General features: G+C 42.3%; 1 protein-coding gene across 3 annotated transcripts; it reads left to right on the top strand.

The window, feature by feature from the left end:
* Positions 1-4,009: 4,009 nt before the first annotated feature.
* Positions 4,010-18,036, top strand: PRPF39 (pre-mRNA processing factor 39). Of its 3 annotated transcripts, none has more exons than XR_013639463.1 (14): positions 4,010-4,115; positions 6,364-7,067; positions 7,227-7,352; positions 8,226-8,344; positions 8,823-8,990; positions 9,347-9,587; positions 10,325-10,432; positions 11,232-11,396; positions 11,872-11,998; positions 12,284-12,552; positions 12,950-13,134; positions 13,314-13,374; positions 13,565-13,645; positions 14,698-14,838. XR_013639463.1 is itself a non-coding variant. In XM_078870385.1 (14 exons), exons 1-14 carry the CDS (start codon positions 4,031-4,033, stop codon positions 16,982-16,984), a joined length of 2,652 nt encoding a protein of 883 aa, XP_078726511.1. In that variant the 5' UTR covers positions 4,010-4,030; the 3' UTR covers positions 16,985-18,036. The 3 variants fall into 3 exon arrangements, 1 of the variants encoding a protein (XP_078726511.1); XR_013639464.1 differs by having other exon boundaries at positions 13,338-13,374; XM_078870385.1 differs by lacking the exon at positions 13,314-13,374 and adding an exon at positions 16,901-18,036 and having other exon boundaries at positions 14,698-14,887.
* The last annotated feature ends 1,217 nt before the right edge of the window (positions 18,037-19,253 follow it).

The raw sequence follows: 19,253 nt of genomic DNA on the forward strand, positions 1-19,253 counted from the left end.
ACCACAATACTTGTGGTCAAAATGCAAACAAAACATACTGATAATATACATTGTCCTTTAAACTGATTGGTCCACACCAGAGACTGCTTTCTTTTGAGCCTCGTCTCAAACGGTGTTAGACCAGAGGCGTGGCAAAGGAGGTCCCATGAAGTAGTTGCATAGGAGACCTCGGTTAAAATGTAAAGTTTTACGTATGGGGTATCTTTTTTACAGTATTGTAGTTACATAAAATGACATGTCAGTGTATTGATAACAAGGAAAATGTATCCACCAACATCCTGGCATGCACGCAAGTTCGTCTGAGTACGTTCAAGGTTGAATATTAAAAATCTTCGTTGACAAGGTGAGAAAAAATATCTCGCAATGTCCCAATTGGTTGATGCAATCAAAATAAATAAGTCACTCCCGTGATACGAATGATTTCCCAGCGTCTGAAATGGCTGCCCAAAATCAGCCAGTGGCATGAATTGCGTTGAAATTACGGGTATGATCATCAATTACATTTATAGTTTAGCTCACAATACTCTGAAATTGCGTGTATGATTCGGCAATAAGCTGGGACGGTTGATTCTCAAACAGGATATTAAATCCTTTATATTAAGTTCGCTTGCTTGTGTAGTAAGTATTCAGGAGGCTTTGACGACGGGGTCGGAGGCACGCTTATTTATTAACACCAACTTGTGCACAGTAACGGGTACACACAGTACTTAAGGGGGTATCGTCCCCTTCACTCGTCTAACAGGGAGACAACATCTAACCCCACCAACCTACGCCCAAGTCCTCCACTACGGAGCTAGGGGAGGCTACCTATCCCAGCCCTGGTCAAGCTGGGATCCCGGCACCCTGAGTCTCCAGACCGGCTCTTATAAGAACGTCAGTCTGGGCTCTCGGGGCCACGCCACCGGCTTGCCCTGGTCGGCCATGACAAGGACAGCGAGCCAGGGGAGCTCCGGGGCCTATTCTAGCTGGTCTTCAGTCTTCGCTGGTTTAAGCTAATACTCGACCTCGAGCCCTCCACCTCACCACCTTTTATAGTACTTGGCCCCCGGGAGGGGCCCGTGGGGGATGCAGGTGCGGACGTCGGTGTGAGCACATCCTCTGTGTACGGCCCTAACCACGCCCCTTGTGTTTGTTAGCCATCCGCGCCCATACACAATTACACCTCTACACTTGCTTAGGACCGTGCAAATCTTTCGGTCGTTTTTGAACCCACTTCCCGTGATCCAATCGAGCTGACATTTTGCACACAGACTCGTTGTGCGTGACTGCATTTTCGTGACACAAACATTTCCAAAATTTTACACTGTTTAGGGGAAAATTTTAAATATTTAATTACCAATTGTTTAATGCTGCCAGACAATCATCTGACCCATAGGTGGCAGCCATCTCAAGCCAGAGGACGAGATGACTCTAGCTGCCCCGATGCCACGCATATAAAGGATTTATAGTGAAAAACTTTGTTTTTACGGGTTAATTTTTGCGAGTGTCCTCGGGCACCTATGAACTGTGACATCGTGAAGGTTGGACCACCCTCTCTTTCCCCGGGAAGCCAGGGACCACGGTGACAGCGTTGAAGTCCCTAAGCTCTGCTCATCGCCTCCCGTCCAGCGGCACAAGTGGAAACGGGCGATACCTTTAAATGTTTTTATGCTAACCGATTGAGCAGGGAGTTTACGAAACTCTCCCCCCCCTAGCCATGAGAGCAAGGGTGGGGAACCTTTTTTTCTGCCAAGGGCCATTTGGATATTTACAACATCATTCGCGGGCCATACAAAATTATCAACTTAAAAAATTCGCCTGTTATATTTGGTCAAACATTTAATTAACTCCTCACCCCTAATGTGATTGCTGGAACTGCTTCTCTTTGGTGAGGCGTGTGATGTTAGCTGGTATTGATGATGTTGCTACTCGCAACTGCTTTTCCAGGTTTGCTCCTAGATTTATTGAATGTCGAGTCCCGCCTGCGGTTGTCTTGGCAGGGCCAGACCCAAATGATTTCGCTGGGCCGGACGTTCCCACCCCTACATTAGAGGCTGCTATATTCGTTAAATATTTGTTTTAAATCATGAGGGGAGCGGATTTGTTAAAGTCCCTATGCAAGTGTTCATGAAGCTTTATAAGACATTTCCAAGCTGTAAAATACTGTGTAATGTAACCCAATTTTCTCACTGACAAACACAAGTAAATTGGGAGTGTCACGCACCTTAAGTTGGCCCAGTAATGTATGATTGGTAAATTAAGACGATAGTTATTGGAGTAAAACAGTATATTTCACACATTAATTGGTGGGACGGTTAATGCCAAAATTAATGTGCTCTATGTTCTTGGTTATTTCGGTCACGTACTGTAGAAGGGAAATAATACAAATATATATAATAATAAATATATTTATTATTTCCCTTCTACGTGACTTTACCGAAAGAACCAAGAATATGAATCCCTGCAGTCACGAAAGCTTGAAAACAAAATGTGATCTAGTTATTAAAGCAGTGTTATTGACGAATGAGTTTTATCAGAGTTGCTTCTTTTTGTTTGCTTTTTTTGACTACTTGTGTTGTGGTTATTGCAAACATGATGCCTTGAATAAAGGTGTCAGTTTTGTACCACTTTAAAAGGGTAAAAACCTACTACTATATTTTTTATAAATGTTGTGGGTGTCAAGCTTTCAGTCCCATCACCCTACTAGCTTACCACACCAATATGATGCAAAACCATTTAAATTACAAAAAAGCTACGCCGGTTACAACATGATGGATCTCATGCTGCTGGCTTACCAGTTATTGGTAAGGGCACTCCATCATTAAGCTAAGCTATTTTATTTTACCAGTTTTCGATTTAAAGCTTTCGTGACTGCAGGGATTCATCTTCTTGGTTCTTTCGGTAAAGTCACGTAGAAGGGAAATTATAAAATAACAAAAAAAATATTTTTATTTAAAAAAAAATAAGAAAAAATATTTTATTCTTATTTTGTTAAAATGAAAACAATATTTTCTTTTATTATTTCCCTTCTACGTGACTTTACCGAAAGAACCAAGAATATAGCTGCGTAGTTATTTTCCATAATTGACCTGGCCTACACAAATGATAGCTCAACGAAGTGGCTTAGGGGCCGTCCTTAAATGACGTCACGCGATTTTTTACGATTTTTGACCCCCCCCCCTTCGTCACACGGCGTCACAAAAAGTCAGGACCCCCCCCCCTCAAATATGACGTCACAAAGCTCTGCCCCCCCCCCCCGAAAAATAAAACATGCTTCAAATCGCTTGAAACTATTGTCATTGTAGTGCGTATTTAATGTGGCGCTGCACTCTGATGTTGGAGGACTTAACATTTATTAAAAAGTCTATTTAATTAAGTAGAACGTGTTGTCTATATTTATTTAAAGTTGCGCATTTTGATGTGACGTCACATTTCTCAAACCGCCCCCCCCCTCGTCACACATCGTTACAAATGTGTGACACCCCCCCCCCCCCCAGGTGCGTGACGTCACTTACAGACGGCCCCTTATCCATATGGACATTTACAGCAGCCAAAACGCCCTAAACGAGCAATGTTGAGTCTAAATTCGGAGAAAAATATCCACGCGACCACTGGGAGAGAAACACCGCATACTACAAATATAAACTATTTGGTTCTTTCGGTAAAGTCACGTATAAAGAGAAAATAATACATTAAATAATATAAAATATACTACAAATATACGGCAGCAGGGGTCGGGATCGAACCCACTTACGCATGCGTATCAGGCGAGGTCGTTAGCACAAAAAGGTCAATATTTTATGCATCCCATTATAATGAGGGGCACAAGTTCCGCTTGCATATGCTCTTTACCTGCAGTGCTGCGCAGCGATGCGCAACGCTGTAACGCGAAGGTGTCCGCGTCATTTTATTTTGTTTAAATAAAAAAAGTTTAACTTTTAATTAAAGTGGCGCCAACAACCAACTTCCGGTGCGGGCGGTGACGTAATTCTCTTTTACGCCGGAAACGCTCATCAGCCGCGCATGCGCAGTCGGAGCTTGCGTCGGTGAAATGGCGGCCAGTGATGAAGGAGGCTTCGGCACCGCGGGGGAACGGGACGGCGCCGCGAATCCGTTGCATCTGCCGGCATCGCAAGGTTTGTCGGCTCGCCGTTTCTTCTTAGACGGTGCGCACGGACGTTGCTCGTTTAGCACGTCGGATATTTTGTTTCCCGCACACTGCCATCACCCTGCGTGGGGTGTTTCGCATGAGAGGCTTTCTATTTGCCTGCGTGGCGCGCTGTAAAAAAAAATAAGAGAGATGCGTTGAAAGCGCGGGAGCGTCGTCGTTGCCCGCCAGACGACTGTGATCTTGTTGCTGTAGCTTAAGTTATTGTAATAAAAACAATCTCGCCGCGTCTTTTTTTGGAGATGTATCTGTGCGTTTTAACCTATGGGGTGTGTACAGTACGCAGGCCGCATTTCACGTTACTGCTTCGTACTTTGAGGCGTTCTACGTTAAAGACGTTTATCTGAAATAAACACATTAAACGGCCTTAACGAGCGAATGCAATCGTCTTAACTGCTCATTGGAGTGGCATGCGGTGAGAAATTCCACATTTCTACTGCATCCACTGTTGACCTCACAAAATGGTAGTTAATGTATCGACCATGAAGGGATGATGATGAAATCGATTCCGCAGCGTGATGTAACAAGTTTCATTCATGAACATTATTGTAAACATATCAATTGCTTGATATTGTTTGTTTTATTAGGGGCCACGTGTTGCAATAAGGAGCGTTGGCGGGGTACTTCTGTATGAGGCATGGTCGCGAACTTCCGCGTGTATTCCAGAATTGCTGAGTCGCTTCGTGCTGTCCGGCATTTATTATCTTGCCTGATTTGCCTACTGCTCGTGTAGCACTTAATTGGCTAAAAGAAATCATCATCTTTACTGCCAGTCCTCCTGTATGTTTCGTCTCGTTTGTACTGTCTCCTCTGCCTTGTGTCGTCTCATTTTTACGGCCTGGCACGATGCGTGTTTGGTGAATGTAAAATATATTTTGAGTTTTGACATTCCGGTAAAGTAGGTTTGCGAGAATTCGCCCCCTCCATGGGTCGATTATTGCATTCGGGAATCGGTTCCTTTTGGCCATAGTGGTGCATTTAGAAGCTAACATGGCTAAAAGGTTTCTCTAATCCAAACACCGTTGTTAGTGCAGTTATCAACTGGCCGCTTGGCGTTTCAGTCATTTTCTGAACAACCGTGGTTAATTATACGGAGTTTGAATCCTTGCTAATACAGTATATTCTTAGACCTACAATTCTATGCATGTGGCATAAGCATTGATTTTAGTTCATTAAAAGTTAGGTATTTAATTTTAAAACGCCCACAATTATCGCGTGCAAAAATATGTATTTGTTATGCTTAAACGCATATGGAAACGGAGTTAATATTGAAAAGCTTAGGCTTATGGCCTCCGATTAAATATTAACAAGCCTTACTCGACAAACCCTAAGCATTGTATTTCAAGTTTAAGCCTGGATGCATTTAATCAAGTTGACAGGTTTAGTATTTTTCCAACCCTATTATACACACACACTGTTAGGGTGAAGAACAAGTCAATGTCAAGAGGTTATCACAGAATACCATCGGTGCCACCACACCTCACCATTTCGTCTTGTTAGATCCCTCCGTGTACTGTGATTCTCAGTGGTCAACTCTCAACATTTACTGTCTGGCTCTCGGGTTATTAAGTCGCCGACCTTTGGATGCAACTGCAAAGCCCACAATAAATGGAAGAGCAGTTGCATCAAGCTATAATGGTCCCATTCGGCAAAGTGCATCAATGTATGAACTCCCCATTGAATTCCCAAGGATCTTGTTTTTTATATGCCTGTCAAGCTCGGTCTATACTTTAATTCTATGCAAATACTCTAGTGGTTGTGGAACGTGTGCTGTTACTTTCAATCCAAGTGGTATGTGTTCTCAGCGTTATACAAAGTCGTGTACAAAGCGAGGAGGCATTACTGTATGCCTTTTGTGGACAAAGGATTTTTAAAAAAGACATTAAAGTCTTTCATGTGATCAGTGGGTTACATTAAGGTTCAGTGATGTTTGTTTTTACTGACATTTTGTAAGCAATTACTCGTTTTAAAAGGTCAGGCAAGCTTGAAGACAAGTCGCTAAGAAGCCTGGCTTCTTATAAATAGTGACGAGCTCAGAATTGTTGACCGTGGTTAGTCATGCCTCCCATTAGGATCCGGCTTGGTGTTTGCCAAGTGCTGGCTTATATTGGGCTTGGCATTAAAACCCTAGTGCACAGGTTGTACTGCCTTATTCACATCTGTTTGCTTGCTACGTATTCGTGAAGTAACCTCACTCTTTGATACTTGCTCCTCAGATCCTGCCAACATGCAGATTGCTGATTATGAGCAGCTGGATGGTGTTCCAAACCCATCGACGACCAAACTTAAATTAACGGAAAATAAAGTTGGGGCTGACTGGAGCAATGGAGATTCCAATACAAATCACACGTTTGTATCTGAAGAGAAGCAACGGCCACTGGTGGACTACGGTGTGGACATGATGGATGCAGCTTATGATGAACAAGTCCCAGAATTTCTCGCACCCGTTCCGACGGAGTTGGCAAAAGCAGCCGAAGACGGTGGGCACGTTTTGTCGTGTCCTGTGGACAGCATTGCCAAGCCAACAATTTCTTCTGCTGACAATAAGCAAGGATCTTCTTTACCTGTGCAAAATGCTCCAGAAGGGATGACAGAAATTGCTGGTGATAAATGGGACTCTATGGATACACAGGACAAAGTGCCAGCAGAGATGTTGAGCACGGAAGCGAATAACGTGAATGCGGGTTCTGTCTTAGGACAGGAAGAGGGCAAAGTGCCCCCTCAAGTTGCTGAGACCGAGGGTGCAGCCGTAGTGAGTGCAGAGAGGAATTCGACGGTGGTGGGGGACTCGTCTTTTTACGACCCAGAGGAGGAGATTCCACCTTTCCCACCAGAGTTTGACAAGTACTGGAAGGCCGTAGAGGAGAACCCACAGGACTTCACTGGGTGGACATACCTGTTGCAGTACATTGAGCAGGAGGTAAGGCCGTGTGTTCTTGGCTGTTTTTATGTTCATGGTTTTATTATTATAATTTTTTAATGTTAACATTCTTGTAAAATGTATTATTCATATTTGACATTCAGATTTGTGACAGTTATGGTACAACATTAACTTTTTATATTTTTCTTGTTGCTACAGAACCATGTGTGGGCTGCAAGAAAGGCATTTGATGAGTTTTTCATGCGTTACCCGTACTGCTACGGCTACTGGAAGAAGTATGCAGATCTGGAAAAGCGCTTTGGCAACGTGAAGCAGGCAGAGGAGGTGAGATTCGGATGGCCCATTCGGCAACGGGGACATGCCTTTACCGAGATCGTAGAGCCAGAGGCGTTCTCGGTGGTGGCATGGACTTTACTCCACAAACATAGCGTTGCTTGTTTCATAAGTCCTTGCCCAAATTCACTCAAGTTCCTTTAAAAGTGGAAGCCACAATTGATGGACAGTAATACTTAAAATTTGGCACTTTGGCTACCCCCGTGTAAGCCTTTTGAACTTGCAACGCATGCTCCCTTTCAACATGACTTCTGTTTTTAGGATCTGCTGTCTGATTCGCGCCAGTGTTGCATTTTGTCTTCATGTTGTACTGCTAACATGTTCTCTGTCTTTCAACAGGTGGCACCGCAGCTTTAACCAGCTGTGGGGTGCAGCAAGTTTGCCAGTAGCTACCATTTGATTAGGCCAGGGCTGTCTTGCTCTCACTGTGCCTAATTGGCTAATTTCAACTTTCTTAATAGGTGTGTTTGCTGCGTTCAAATTTCAACCATACGATGCGTTTACCGGTTTAATTTTTATGCCACCAGTCCATTTCGAAAAGAGGTACATGGTTTTATGGTGGTGATACTCTAATGGGTCTATGCCTTATGGTCTGTATCCCAAGCCCCCCACATCCTACCCCCCTTCGATGAGCTATGCTGGACGTCTTGAAGAGTACAAGAATACAAGGGGAGAGCTGAGCATTGTGATGTATTTCCAACCTGCGCAAGCATGGTAATGCTGGAATATTCAAACACAATTCCTGAGCAGAAACAAATTTGCGGTCCTGGCTTTGGGAAGGCGATATATGGCTATGTGCTCTTGAGGATGGTGGGCTATTAACTTTCTGGCCCATTTCTGTAACCCTTTCCTCTTTGTGTGTAGGTGTTTAGACGTGGTTTGCAGGCCATACCCCTCAGCGTGGACCTCTGGATACACTACATTAACTTTGAGATTGAGTTGCTCGACCCAGACTGCCCTGAAACCGTCTCGAAGATTCGAAGGTGTGCATAAAATGTGTTTTTAATGTAAATGCAAGTTGTACCTAAGGACTCGTGTAAAAACATACTCGTGTAATGTTCTATTTTATCATTGTATGTGCACAACTGCCACACGTTACTTTATTTAAATTTGTACTTTAAACTGTCTGCCATGAGTTTGAAGATCGTTAATAAGATGGCAAGCCTTTGAAATCACGGTCAGCTGTAGAACATTGTAGTGATGTCGCCCTACTTGCATGTTAAAATGCATAAGGGTGATGTCCTTAGAGGTCCAGAAAGACTCCTTTGGCCTTAACTTGAAAGTATATGGACAAAGTTACAGACCCATGCTGGATAATCTTAAGACACACAGCCAGGGTATATGTTAACAATATGGGAGATTTGTCTTGATTCAAATCTTTTAAATAGAATGTGTGGTTTCAGAGTACAGGGAAACAGTTGCAATCACGATGCTTGTGTTGTTGACTTTCAAACCCTGCAGCCTTTTCGAGTTGGCCGTCGCGGCAGCAGGAACAGACTTTCGCTCGGACAAACTTTGGGAAATGTTCATCTCGTGGGAGAGGGAGAATATCCGCCTGAGGGAGGTGACAGCCGTGTATGACATGGTGCTGAACATCCCAACACAGCTCTATAGCCACCACTTTGACAAGTGAGTTGTTTTGCAGTCCGTGTCACACCCTTGCCTTGTTTTTTTGTGTGGCTGCGTGCTCAGAGCCGTTTAAATTGCTGTTCTTTTTTTTCATTTTCAGCAAAATATTTTTCAAATGGCATTGTGTAAATGAATGATTGTCTAAATGTCCAAATACACAACATGTATCCTATTTGGATGTGCTTGTTTATTTGCAGTCATTGGTGATCATCCAAAGAGATCAACTTGTTATCATTAAATTGGGTTATTTAATAGCAGATGGCTGCCTGGATTGCAACGCGTGACCTCAGTGCCAGTTCGGAGCTCTTCAGCCACCCTGCCACCTGTACACTGATTTGTTTGCGATTGCCACGTAGGTTCAAGGAACACGTGAACAACCACCAGCCTAAAGACATCTTGTCAACGGACGAGTTCCTTAAGCTGCGTGCACAGTTGGTGTCGAGCAGACTTGAGGCCGGGGAACAAGGAGTCGGGGGAGTTGAGGAAGACGACGAAGACGTGGGTGTCTCCAGTGGGGGGGATGCACCGCCTGGCATCGAAGGCCCCCCTGGAGATGACCAGCCACCTGGGATGGAGGTTGAAAATGTGGAAGTCAAGGTGGGTTCTAATAAGTTCTAGAAAAACCGCCCACCGCCGTGGAAGGGATTTTACCCTCGTTTTATGGGTGGTATTTGCACTCGAGCAGTTGGTGCTTTGATAGCAAGCCACTTATAAACGGGGTGTTGTATAATCTGCCATGTCTGTAGCCCCTACTTTAAACATGTGATAGCCAGTGCATAAGTATGGTTAAACAACCCTTGTAACAACCGCTATGCACCTCCAATTAGCACAGTTGGCTATGTACGGTGTGAAAGAAGTTGAGCATTGTTACCGATCTACAATAACTTTAGCACTAGGCATCTAATGATGCATAGATTTAACGATTAAAACCCATTATGCTAAAGATATGTTGAATATGTGTGAGAATAATATATGTAAAATATATACTTATGTGAATTTTACATTTAGGATAAAACAAACAAAATGTAAACTTCAAATGAGATGGTAACTAAAATCAATATATTCTTGATCTGCGAGTCGTGACGATTCTTTGAATTTCTCGAGTGGGTGAATGGTTCAATGTCGGCTATTGTAAAGAATACGGAATGGTTGTTCATGTCTTGCTGTGGGGTTGCTGGCATTTTATGTTATTGGCTGTGGTGCTTTAGTAACAGATGCGATTTGCTGATCTGAACATGTGCATATTCGATGTCCATCAGACCAGGAAAACGCATTTTATCTCGTTAAATAGTTTATGACATGGCAATAACAACAAATATTGGTGTGTTTTCCAGGTGGATGCAGAGACGGAAAAGCTACGAGAGAGAATTATTGGCACGCGGCAAGATATTTTCTTCCAGAATGAACAGGAGGTTAGCAAGCGGTGGACCTTCGAGGAAGGGGTAAGTGATATACTGCATGTAGACGATCACAACTTGGTGTATTAGTGATATTTGGGAATGGCTAGGAATCTGAAATTTCGAACATTGTCAAATCTCGATTTAAAGCTTTCGTGACTGCAGGGATTCATCTTCTTGGTTCTTTCGGTAAAGTCACGTAGAAGGAAAATAATAAAAATAAAATAATTCTCACGACGTTTCGGCCACAACGCAAGCAGCCGTCTTCAGGTGGAGAACAGGTCTGTCAAGTAGACAGTCATGACAGACAAGTAGACAGAGTCTTGACAGACCTGTTCTCCACCTGAAGACGGCTGCTTGCGTTGTGGCCGAAACGTCGTGAGAATTATTTTATTATGTTTTATTTTTAATATTTTCCTTCTACGTGACTTTACCGAAAGAACCAAGAAGATTGTCAAATCTATTGAATTTTAAGTCCGACAACTGTTCTGGCTTGCCACCTGTTAAGGGGCGGTGGATTGTTTTATCCTCATAGGAAAGGGTCAGCCTAGTTTGCAAATTCCTTTATCTCACATTTAACGCTTACAATTTTTGATTTCATCATCCATGACCTTAGTAAATTTCCTCCTGTAAAGTGTGATGATAAATGTGACGAAAGTTGTCATAAACTGCTAGTTTTTCATAAATTTACTCGCATTTGTTGACAAGCCGTCGTTTTTGCAAACATCGCTCGTTAGAAATACCCGTGCATGATTTAACGTGTGTATAAACCTTTTGAAGGATGTTTTTACTACCTGGTCACCGTTTGGCTTGCACCAACTGACCTGTGTGCGTCGTTATGCAGATCAAGCGACCGTACTTCCACGTGAAGCCACTGGAAAGGGCACAGCTGAAGAACTGGAAGGAGTACCTCGACTTTGAGATTGACAACGGCACCCACGAGCGTGTGGTCGTCCTCTTCGAGCGCTGTGTCATCGCGTGTGCCCTCTACGAGGAGTTCTGGATCAAGGTGAGTGTTTTACAATCAGATTTGCTTGCACATGGCTGGATGAGTTTGCAGCTTTAGAAATCTTATGTGCAGATCAGTTGGCCAGGAAATTGCTTCATTGGATGTGTGGTGGACTGTTTCCATGCCATCCGTTCGATATTCAGAATTTACAGTGCTTCACAAATAGATTGTCAGTGGTGAATGGTCTGGTCTGTATTTCTGCAATTGCATTTCTGGATCATTTTACCCAAGTGAAAGTAGTAGGCACACAAATGTTAACACACCCATCATTTGAATTGATAGGTGTGCTAACGATTGTGTATGCATGCAGCATATATCTAGTTATTAGTATATACACATTTGTTTGAACAGCAGCAACGAGTAAATTAAACTGATTGGTGCTATTAAGGTCACAGGAGCACTGTTTGAGGTACTGTTTACAGCAGCGTCGTGTTTCAAATCTATAATGTTTCACTGTCGTGTGCTTGCCTTGCAGTATGCAAAGTACATGGAAGAACACAGTTTGGAGGGCGTGCAGAACGTGTTCAGGCGCGCCTGCATGATTCACTTGCCAAAGAAGCACAACATCCATCTGCTGTGGGCAGCGTTCGAGGAGCAGCAGGGTAAGGGAGGAGTTGCACGTAACAGCGACCTTGTGTTTCGTGACATTTTTTAACATTGACATGCCCTACAAGTGAGCCATGCAAATACAATCTGGAAACACGTTTGGTTCAATAATTCAAACTTGTCATCCTCGCCTACCGGCCCTCATCTGTTTGAGTGACACGTCCTGCCAAAGTCCACTTTTCTTAAGTCAAAAGGAGCCATGAAATGTTTTTAGTTGTCTTCTCAAGACAGCATTATCGCACCACGGTCGCTGAACACCCCCTCTGTGTGCGTGCCTGTAGGTAACCTGGACGAGGCACGCCGAGTGCTGCGCTCGCTGGAGGAGTCTCTACCTGGGCTCGCGATGGTTCGCCTGCGGCGTGTGAGCCTCGAGCGCCGGCAGGGCAACTTCAGCGCTGCCGAGACTCTGCTACGGGAGGCCATGGAAGGCGCCAAGACCCCAGAAATGGCCTCCTTTTATGCCATCAAGCTGACGCGCATGCTCGCCAAGGTGGAGAAAACCGTGGAGAAAGCACGCAAGGTTCTACTCGATGCCATCGAAAAGGATTCGGTAAGGTTGTCTTGTTACTTGACCTGTTTTTACAACTGTGTTGACGCATGTAATTCATCTTTAGGTTACAGTAAAACCTTGGATTGCGAGTAACTTGGTCTGCGAGTGTTTTGCAAGACGAGCAACATTTTAAAATAAATATTAATTTGATAAACGAGCGAGGTCTTACAATACGAGTAGTACGTGTATTCGCTTTGTCTGCCGAGCGTCACGTGATCACAACTGATATACGAGTGCTTTGGATTACAGACACGTTCCCGGAACGAATTATGCTCGCAATCCAAGGGTTTACTGTATATGCCATTTTAACAGCTAATTATGCAAACTTGTAAGTGAAGAATTGCAAGGATATCGCACACTAATTTCATGTTATTGCTCTCTGTGCCCTTGAATTCAGATGAACACAAAGATTTACCTGAATCTTCTGGAGCTGGAGTTCAGTGGTGATATTGCAGTCAATGAAGAGCACATTATGGCCTGTTTTGAGAAGGTGCAGAGCAGCGATTTGTCCATGGAAACAAAAATCACCTTCTCCCAGCGCAAAGTGGAGTTCCTGGAAGACTTCAGCATGGACGTGAAAAAGTGAGCATTCCTGACACTCCAATCCGAGGGCTTCCCTCACAAGCAGAGGCGCGTAAAACCATTTCCCAGTCTTGCATGCATTATTGGGAATTTAGAAAAAAAAAGCCTGTGCTTTTGTGTGCCAATGAGAGCTGGTGGGTGTAATTGATGTGTTTTCTCCCTTATCCTGCCGTCACTAGACTAGGCTTGATGTTTCTGCACAGAACACATGCTGTGGGTGGCCGAGGCATGCTGGAAAAGGTACTAAAGGGCTGAGCCAGCCTTTTGTGGGTAATGGTCACCTTTTTATTTTGGCAAAGGCGAGCGCCCCCATTTTCATGCCGTCAAATTTTTTTTTTCCTCCCTTCCTGCACCGTTTGTAGCGACGTTGAGTGGCTTGCGTGTTCTGCACTAGTTTTTATGCTTCGCTGTTTTCATGCCATTTATGCAGGTTGCTAGCTGCCTACGATGAACATCAAGTACTTCTAAGACAACATTCCACTGCAAAGAAGAGAGCCCCAACTGAGAATGGGTAAGAGAAACCTTTGTGTTTTATGTTTTGACTAGTCTTTTGCCCGTCCTAGGACGGAAGCTGTAATATTACAATTTTTTTTAGCAAAGTATCATTGTATCTTGTGTAAATTTAATGGCAGTACATCTTGCACAAAAGTATGTCATCAAACACTTAACTGCATTTCACTGTAGCACTATTAATGGCAGTTAATTTGGCACAAAACTACGTCATAAAACACCCCACTTCATGTCACTGTAGCGCTGTATATAACTGACCTTCAATTTGTTCAAATTCACTGCTCTGATACTTTATTATCTTCTGCTTTCGGTCGCAGGGGTTGAAATTAATTGGAAATCAATACAATATCTGGAAAATCACTGAGAAATGTCTATTTTACCATAATGTAGAAGCATAAATTAGACTTAACTTTTGTCTGAAGTGCTGAAGAAATAAAGACACCAAATCCACTTTGTTGCTGCTTAGAATTATTTATTAGATTCACTTTTAATAACAAAACGTGAAACTTAAAGCGAATTTGCAGAAAAAAAGTATTTCCGCTCGACGTTCTGCGTGAATGTAAAAATCCACCCGCTCATGAATATTAATGAGGGGGGGGTGCAGCATGTGGAGTGACGTCACATGCGTTACACACAGACAGACATTCTTGGCTCATTATAGTAGTCATAACACCGTTTATGGTTGTGATGAGGATGACTTGCTTTGATTTAAAGAAATAATCTATCCAAACGTTTTTAACCATACGTAATCGGCATGTAATAATTTACTACCCCGACAATTCAAGAATTGATTTTATTCTAGTGTCTCGCCATCTGGTTAATTACTCCCACAATATCCTAATTATGTAATATTTGCATATCAAGTTATTTTAACACAACAAATTTGACGCATAATTGTGATTATAAGAATAAGCTAATTCAAGCATCATACCTAGAAAAACAACCACGACATTTTTTTCACGTGTAATTTCTGCTTTGGGTTGATGTGTCAAGTTGGGCAATTCTTTTTTTATTACAAACCGATGACAATATCAAAATCTGGTGTTGCCTAAGTGCCGAGGAGCCGGAGGAGAAGAGGTTCCGGCTGGAAGAGCCGGTGGCCGCCCCGGTAATTGCAGCGCATTTGAACCCGGCGGCGGCGGCGGCGGCAGCGGCAGCAGCAGCACCCGCACCCCTCCCCATGCAGCATCCAGCTGACCCCAACGTCGCCCAGGCGGCCTACAACTACAGCAACTGGTACCAGGTGAGCGCCACAATGTGTCGCCGTGAACCAGCGGACTTCACGTGGAAATACTCGGCTCCATTGTTATTGATAAATTAGAGGGCAGGCTCATCCCAAAATTATTTGTCACTAAAAGTTACATTTTCCACATTTAGTGAACCAAGTAAGCATCCTCCCATACTGTTGTTACTCTAAGCAATATGAAAGAGACAAATATTGATCGTGGATACTAGTAGAAAGATATCGGGAACAAATTAGCAAACTAAGAAACGAGCTGCTGTCTTATGCAACAGTCGTAAATAAAAAAAAATGTACACCCCTTTTCCATCTAGTGTAGACTGTAGCCTTAACTGAGGTATAGATTGCCAGTACACTCACCCAGCTTAACCATTGCTACAGTCTACATTATAGACTGCCAGTACACTCACCAAACTTAATAACCAGGCTACAGTCTACATTAATGGGCTTTTTAATATTATATTTGTTATTTGTATTCACTTTTTTTTTATCTACGTGACTTTATCGAAAGAAGCAAAGAATATAGAGTTTGTGTACCTACTACTATGGCCAGTATACACTGCTATAGAGTTAGTATAGCTACTACTACAGCCAGTACATACTCCTGTAGTGAAAGTAGCTACTACTACAGCCAGTACGTACTATTGTGCTAGTAGATACTGCTATCGAGTCTGTATATACTACTATAGAGTTAGTAGATATTACTATAGTCGGTATAGACTACTGTAGAGTTAGTCGCTACTGCTATAGAGTCTATCTACTATTATTATAGAGTCGGTAGATACTACTGCAGAGTCGGTAGAGGCTATTGTAGAGTAAGCAAATACTGCTACAGAGTAAGCAGATACTACTACGGTCAGTAAATACGACTACGGTCAGTAGATGCTACTGTAGAGTTCGTAGTTACTACCATAGTTGGTAGTTACGACTGTAGAGTTGGTAGATAGTAACGTAGAGTCGGTAGATAACAGTACAGTCAGTAGATACCACTAGTCAGTATATACTGCTGCAGAGTGGGTAGATTCGACTATAGAGTCAGTAGATACTGGTATAGCGTCAGCAGATACTACCATAGTGAGTGGATACGACTATAGAGTCAACAGATACGACTAGAGTCAGTATATACCACTATAGTCATGAGATACTGTTGTAGAGCCAGTGTTTTACTACTATATAGTTGGTTGATACTACTATAAAGTCAGCAGATCCTAATGTAGAGTTTAATACTACTATAGGGTCAATAGATACTACTGTAGAGCCAGATACTACAATAGTCATTAGATGCTACTCACTATTGTATGTAGGGTGTGTAGGTATATATGAGGGGGGGTGTAAAAATATTTTTTGATGGAGGTGGTGGGGATGTCGACATTTTTCGGAAACCTTTTAGATCAACTTTTTACCCGCCACTTTCTATTACTTTTGGATTCAGGACTTCTTCAAGCCTCTTATTATTTTGTTGATGGACAAATGGTCAAAGGGAACGCCGGTCTTTCACAATAGCTTAGTACTTGTGTATGTATATGTTATGTTTTAAAGATAAGTTTTTAAATGTATTTTTCTCCCGGGCAACGTGCCGGGTACTTCCAGCTAGTGATCTCTAGATATCACTCGCCACTGATATTATCCGTGGCCAGGAATCAAACTCGGGTTCGTAGTGCTGTGTGTGGATCACTATTCCATCCAATCTACGGAGCTCAGTGTTACTTGTGTAATTGTGGGTAATTTGTTTAGCCTTGTATTTAGTTTGACACAGCGCTTGTAGATGTATGTAGATTGCATGTCCCGGGTTGCCTACCATCATGGTCTTGAGAGATTAGAATTTCACTGGCCGAGTGTTTTGGTGGAATACCTGGCTACAAATTCAAAATGTTTTATATTAAATCTGCAAACTCGTGTAGGATAGCCCAATCACAGGAAGCGATATTTTTTTGTCTTTAAAAATACTAATTACATGATATGTTGTTGTTGTGGCCCCAGTTGACTGTACCTTTTTGTAATGCAATGTGCCCACAGCATTACAACTACCAAAACTACCCAGGAAGCTACCAGAACTACCACAACCCATGGAACTACGGGCAGTACTACCCACCCTCTTAAACGACTCGAGAGGGGGCAAAGACGTTGTTTGCTAAGTTCTTCTGTGTTATAAGTCATGTTTTTTTTATGACTTTCTACCACTCCATAGGGGCAGTGACAGTATGGGAATGCACACACGTTTGAGTAATTGAACTTGCGTTAAGTGTTCAATTGTATTCCCATGCCGGGGTGTGTCCTTGTGTTTATACGTTGTAAAATGTTCAAGAAAATGGAGCAGTCAATAAAAATCCGGTGAATAAAAGTACATTTTTTAATTAGGATAGAACTTGCCCAGTGAAGAGCAACTATATCTGTATTTTACAATTCGTGAATAATTTGCTCTATTCCTGTCAATAAAAAAGAACAACATTGTGCTTGTACTTTTGTGGAATATTATTGACTTGCTCTGTTGTGTCTTGTGGCTCTTTTGCCATTTCTGGTTTAGTTGGAAATCCAAAGGGGATGCTGGAAATCATTTATATGATAAACATCGTTTGTTGATGGCTCTGCACGAGCCAAAAAATGCAATGATAATGCTGTAAAAAAAAAACATCACTAGGAAATGAATCCCCAGTGCGTGCAAATTGCATCATTACTACTGTTTTGAAAGTATTAACCGCACATTTTTACACTTTCCATTGTAGACATTTTCAATGTTCAAAAGAAACAATTGAAAGACTGCAAGTTATGAAAATACACACTCAAGAATTGACTAGCTATATTTTCTTTAGGTGCAATAGCAATGTGGTGTAATTGTGTGGTTTTTGGCCACATTTTGAGTTGTTACGCAGTTCACATTGCTGTTGGAGATGTGTATGGCTTCCACACTGCAAGAATTTACAACTTAAATTTGAACAATGAGTGCAAATTTTACTTTCCCAGTATAATTCAGAACGAAATCCATGGGTGAATTAAAAACGTGGGTGTTAGGAGTTCACTACTGCCTCTTGTTAAGCTCTCCCCCGAGTTGGTAAATGTGCATTTTTTTTATAGCTTTGGCTGGTAGTCAAACTTATATAATAAATGTAACATGAAAGTGTTTTCAATAAAATTGTGTCATTTGAGTAAGCTTGTTGGATTGTTAAAACGAGTTGTGTTTGCAATTGTGGCTCCCAATAGAGGCAATGTCTAACGTGTACAGCATAAATGTATAAGGTTATAAAATTCTCCTTTGGGTCCTGACTCGGTCAACGGGTAAGTAAAACAACGTTGCACACATTTTATTATTTCTCTTCTACGTGACTTTACCGAAAGAACCAAGAATATGAATCTCTAGTCATTCTAGAGTTGAAGCTTTCGTGACTGCAAGGATTCATATTCTTAGGTTTTTTCGGTAAAGTCACGTAGGTAAAACATTTAAATTAATAAAAGTAGTCGCTAAGGCTTTAAATCGAAACATTACACACATTTGAAAGGGTGCATTTAACCTTCGAAAAATGGTTCTCGCAGACCACAATGGCCCATTTTTAACCTTGAAGCCTGCATTTTATGGTTTATGACAATCTTTCAAGCATAACGTGAAATAAGGTAGTGTATACTCAACATTGCCTTAGGCAATGAAAAGCACTTTCTGGCTTGAACGTCTTTAGGTCGGTATGATAAAAAATTTAACTTTAGATACTACTTAATATTTGGCATATGCTTGTGCATTGGCCAACAGTGGTGGGGTGGATATCAATTTTTTTAATGTATTTGACAAAACCCAAAAGGAGTTGCCATTTGATCCTGCTGAACTGAAACGTCTCAATTTTCATTTGGGAGTGCCACTTCATTTTGTTTTCCCATATGCGATTTTTAAATCCTTTATATTATTTTCGCTTGCTTGCGTGCTTGCATGCTTGCTTACGACCGTGCAAATCTTTCGGTCGTTTTTTAACCCACTTCCCGTGACCCAATCGAGCTGACATTTTCCACACAGACTCGTTGTGCGAGACAATTAATGTTCGTGAAAAAAAATTCCCAAAATTTTACACTTTTTAGGCATTTTTTTTTATTATTTTACATATATTCTAATAGAACTCATTCATGGCTTTGGCTGAACGTCACAGTATAAGAGCCCAGAGCGTAACCCCTCCACAGGCCGTGGCGGAGTAGCGCAGTTGGTAGCGCCCTCGCTTCCCATGCCAAATGTCGCGGGATCGATCCCCGCGTCCTCCACAGGCGAATATATTTTTAAATCCTTTATATTAAGTTCGCTGCCACGCATATAAAGGATTTATAGTGAAAAACTTTGTTTTTACGGGTTATACTTATCTTTTTAATGGCTGCATTACATCGCATCTCACATTTT

The sequence above is a fragment of the Lampetra fluviatilis genome, chromosome 30 (genome assembly GCF_964198595.1).
Source record: "Lampetra fluviatilis chromosome 30, kcLamFluv1.1, whole genome shotgun sequence".
In the NCBI taxonomy this organism is placed as follows: domain Eukaryota; kingdom Metazoa; phylum Chordata; class Hyperoartia; order Petromyzontiformes; family Petromyzontidae; genus Lampetra; species Lampetra fluviatilis.

Excerpts from the sequence above, each read along its gene's own strand:
- PRPF39 (XM_078870385.1), top strand. The coding sequence starts at position 4,031 with ATGGCGGCCAGTGATGAAGGAGGCTTCGGCACCGCGGGGGAACGGGAC. Across the intron at positions 7,068-7,226 it reads TGCAGTACATTGAGCAGGAG|AACCATGTGTGGGCTGCAAG; the intron begins GTAAGGCCGTGT and ends TTGTTGCTACAG. Across the intron at positions 14,888-16,900 it reads ACTACAGCAACTGGTACCAG|CATTACAACTACCAAAACTA; the intron begins GTGAGCGCCACA and ends ATGTGCCCACAG.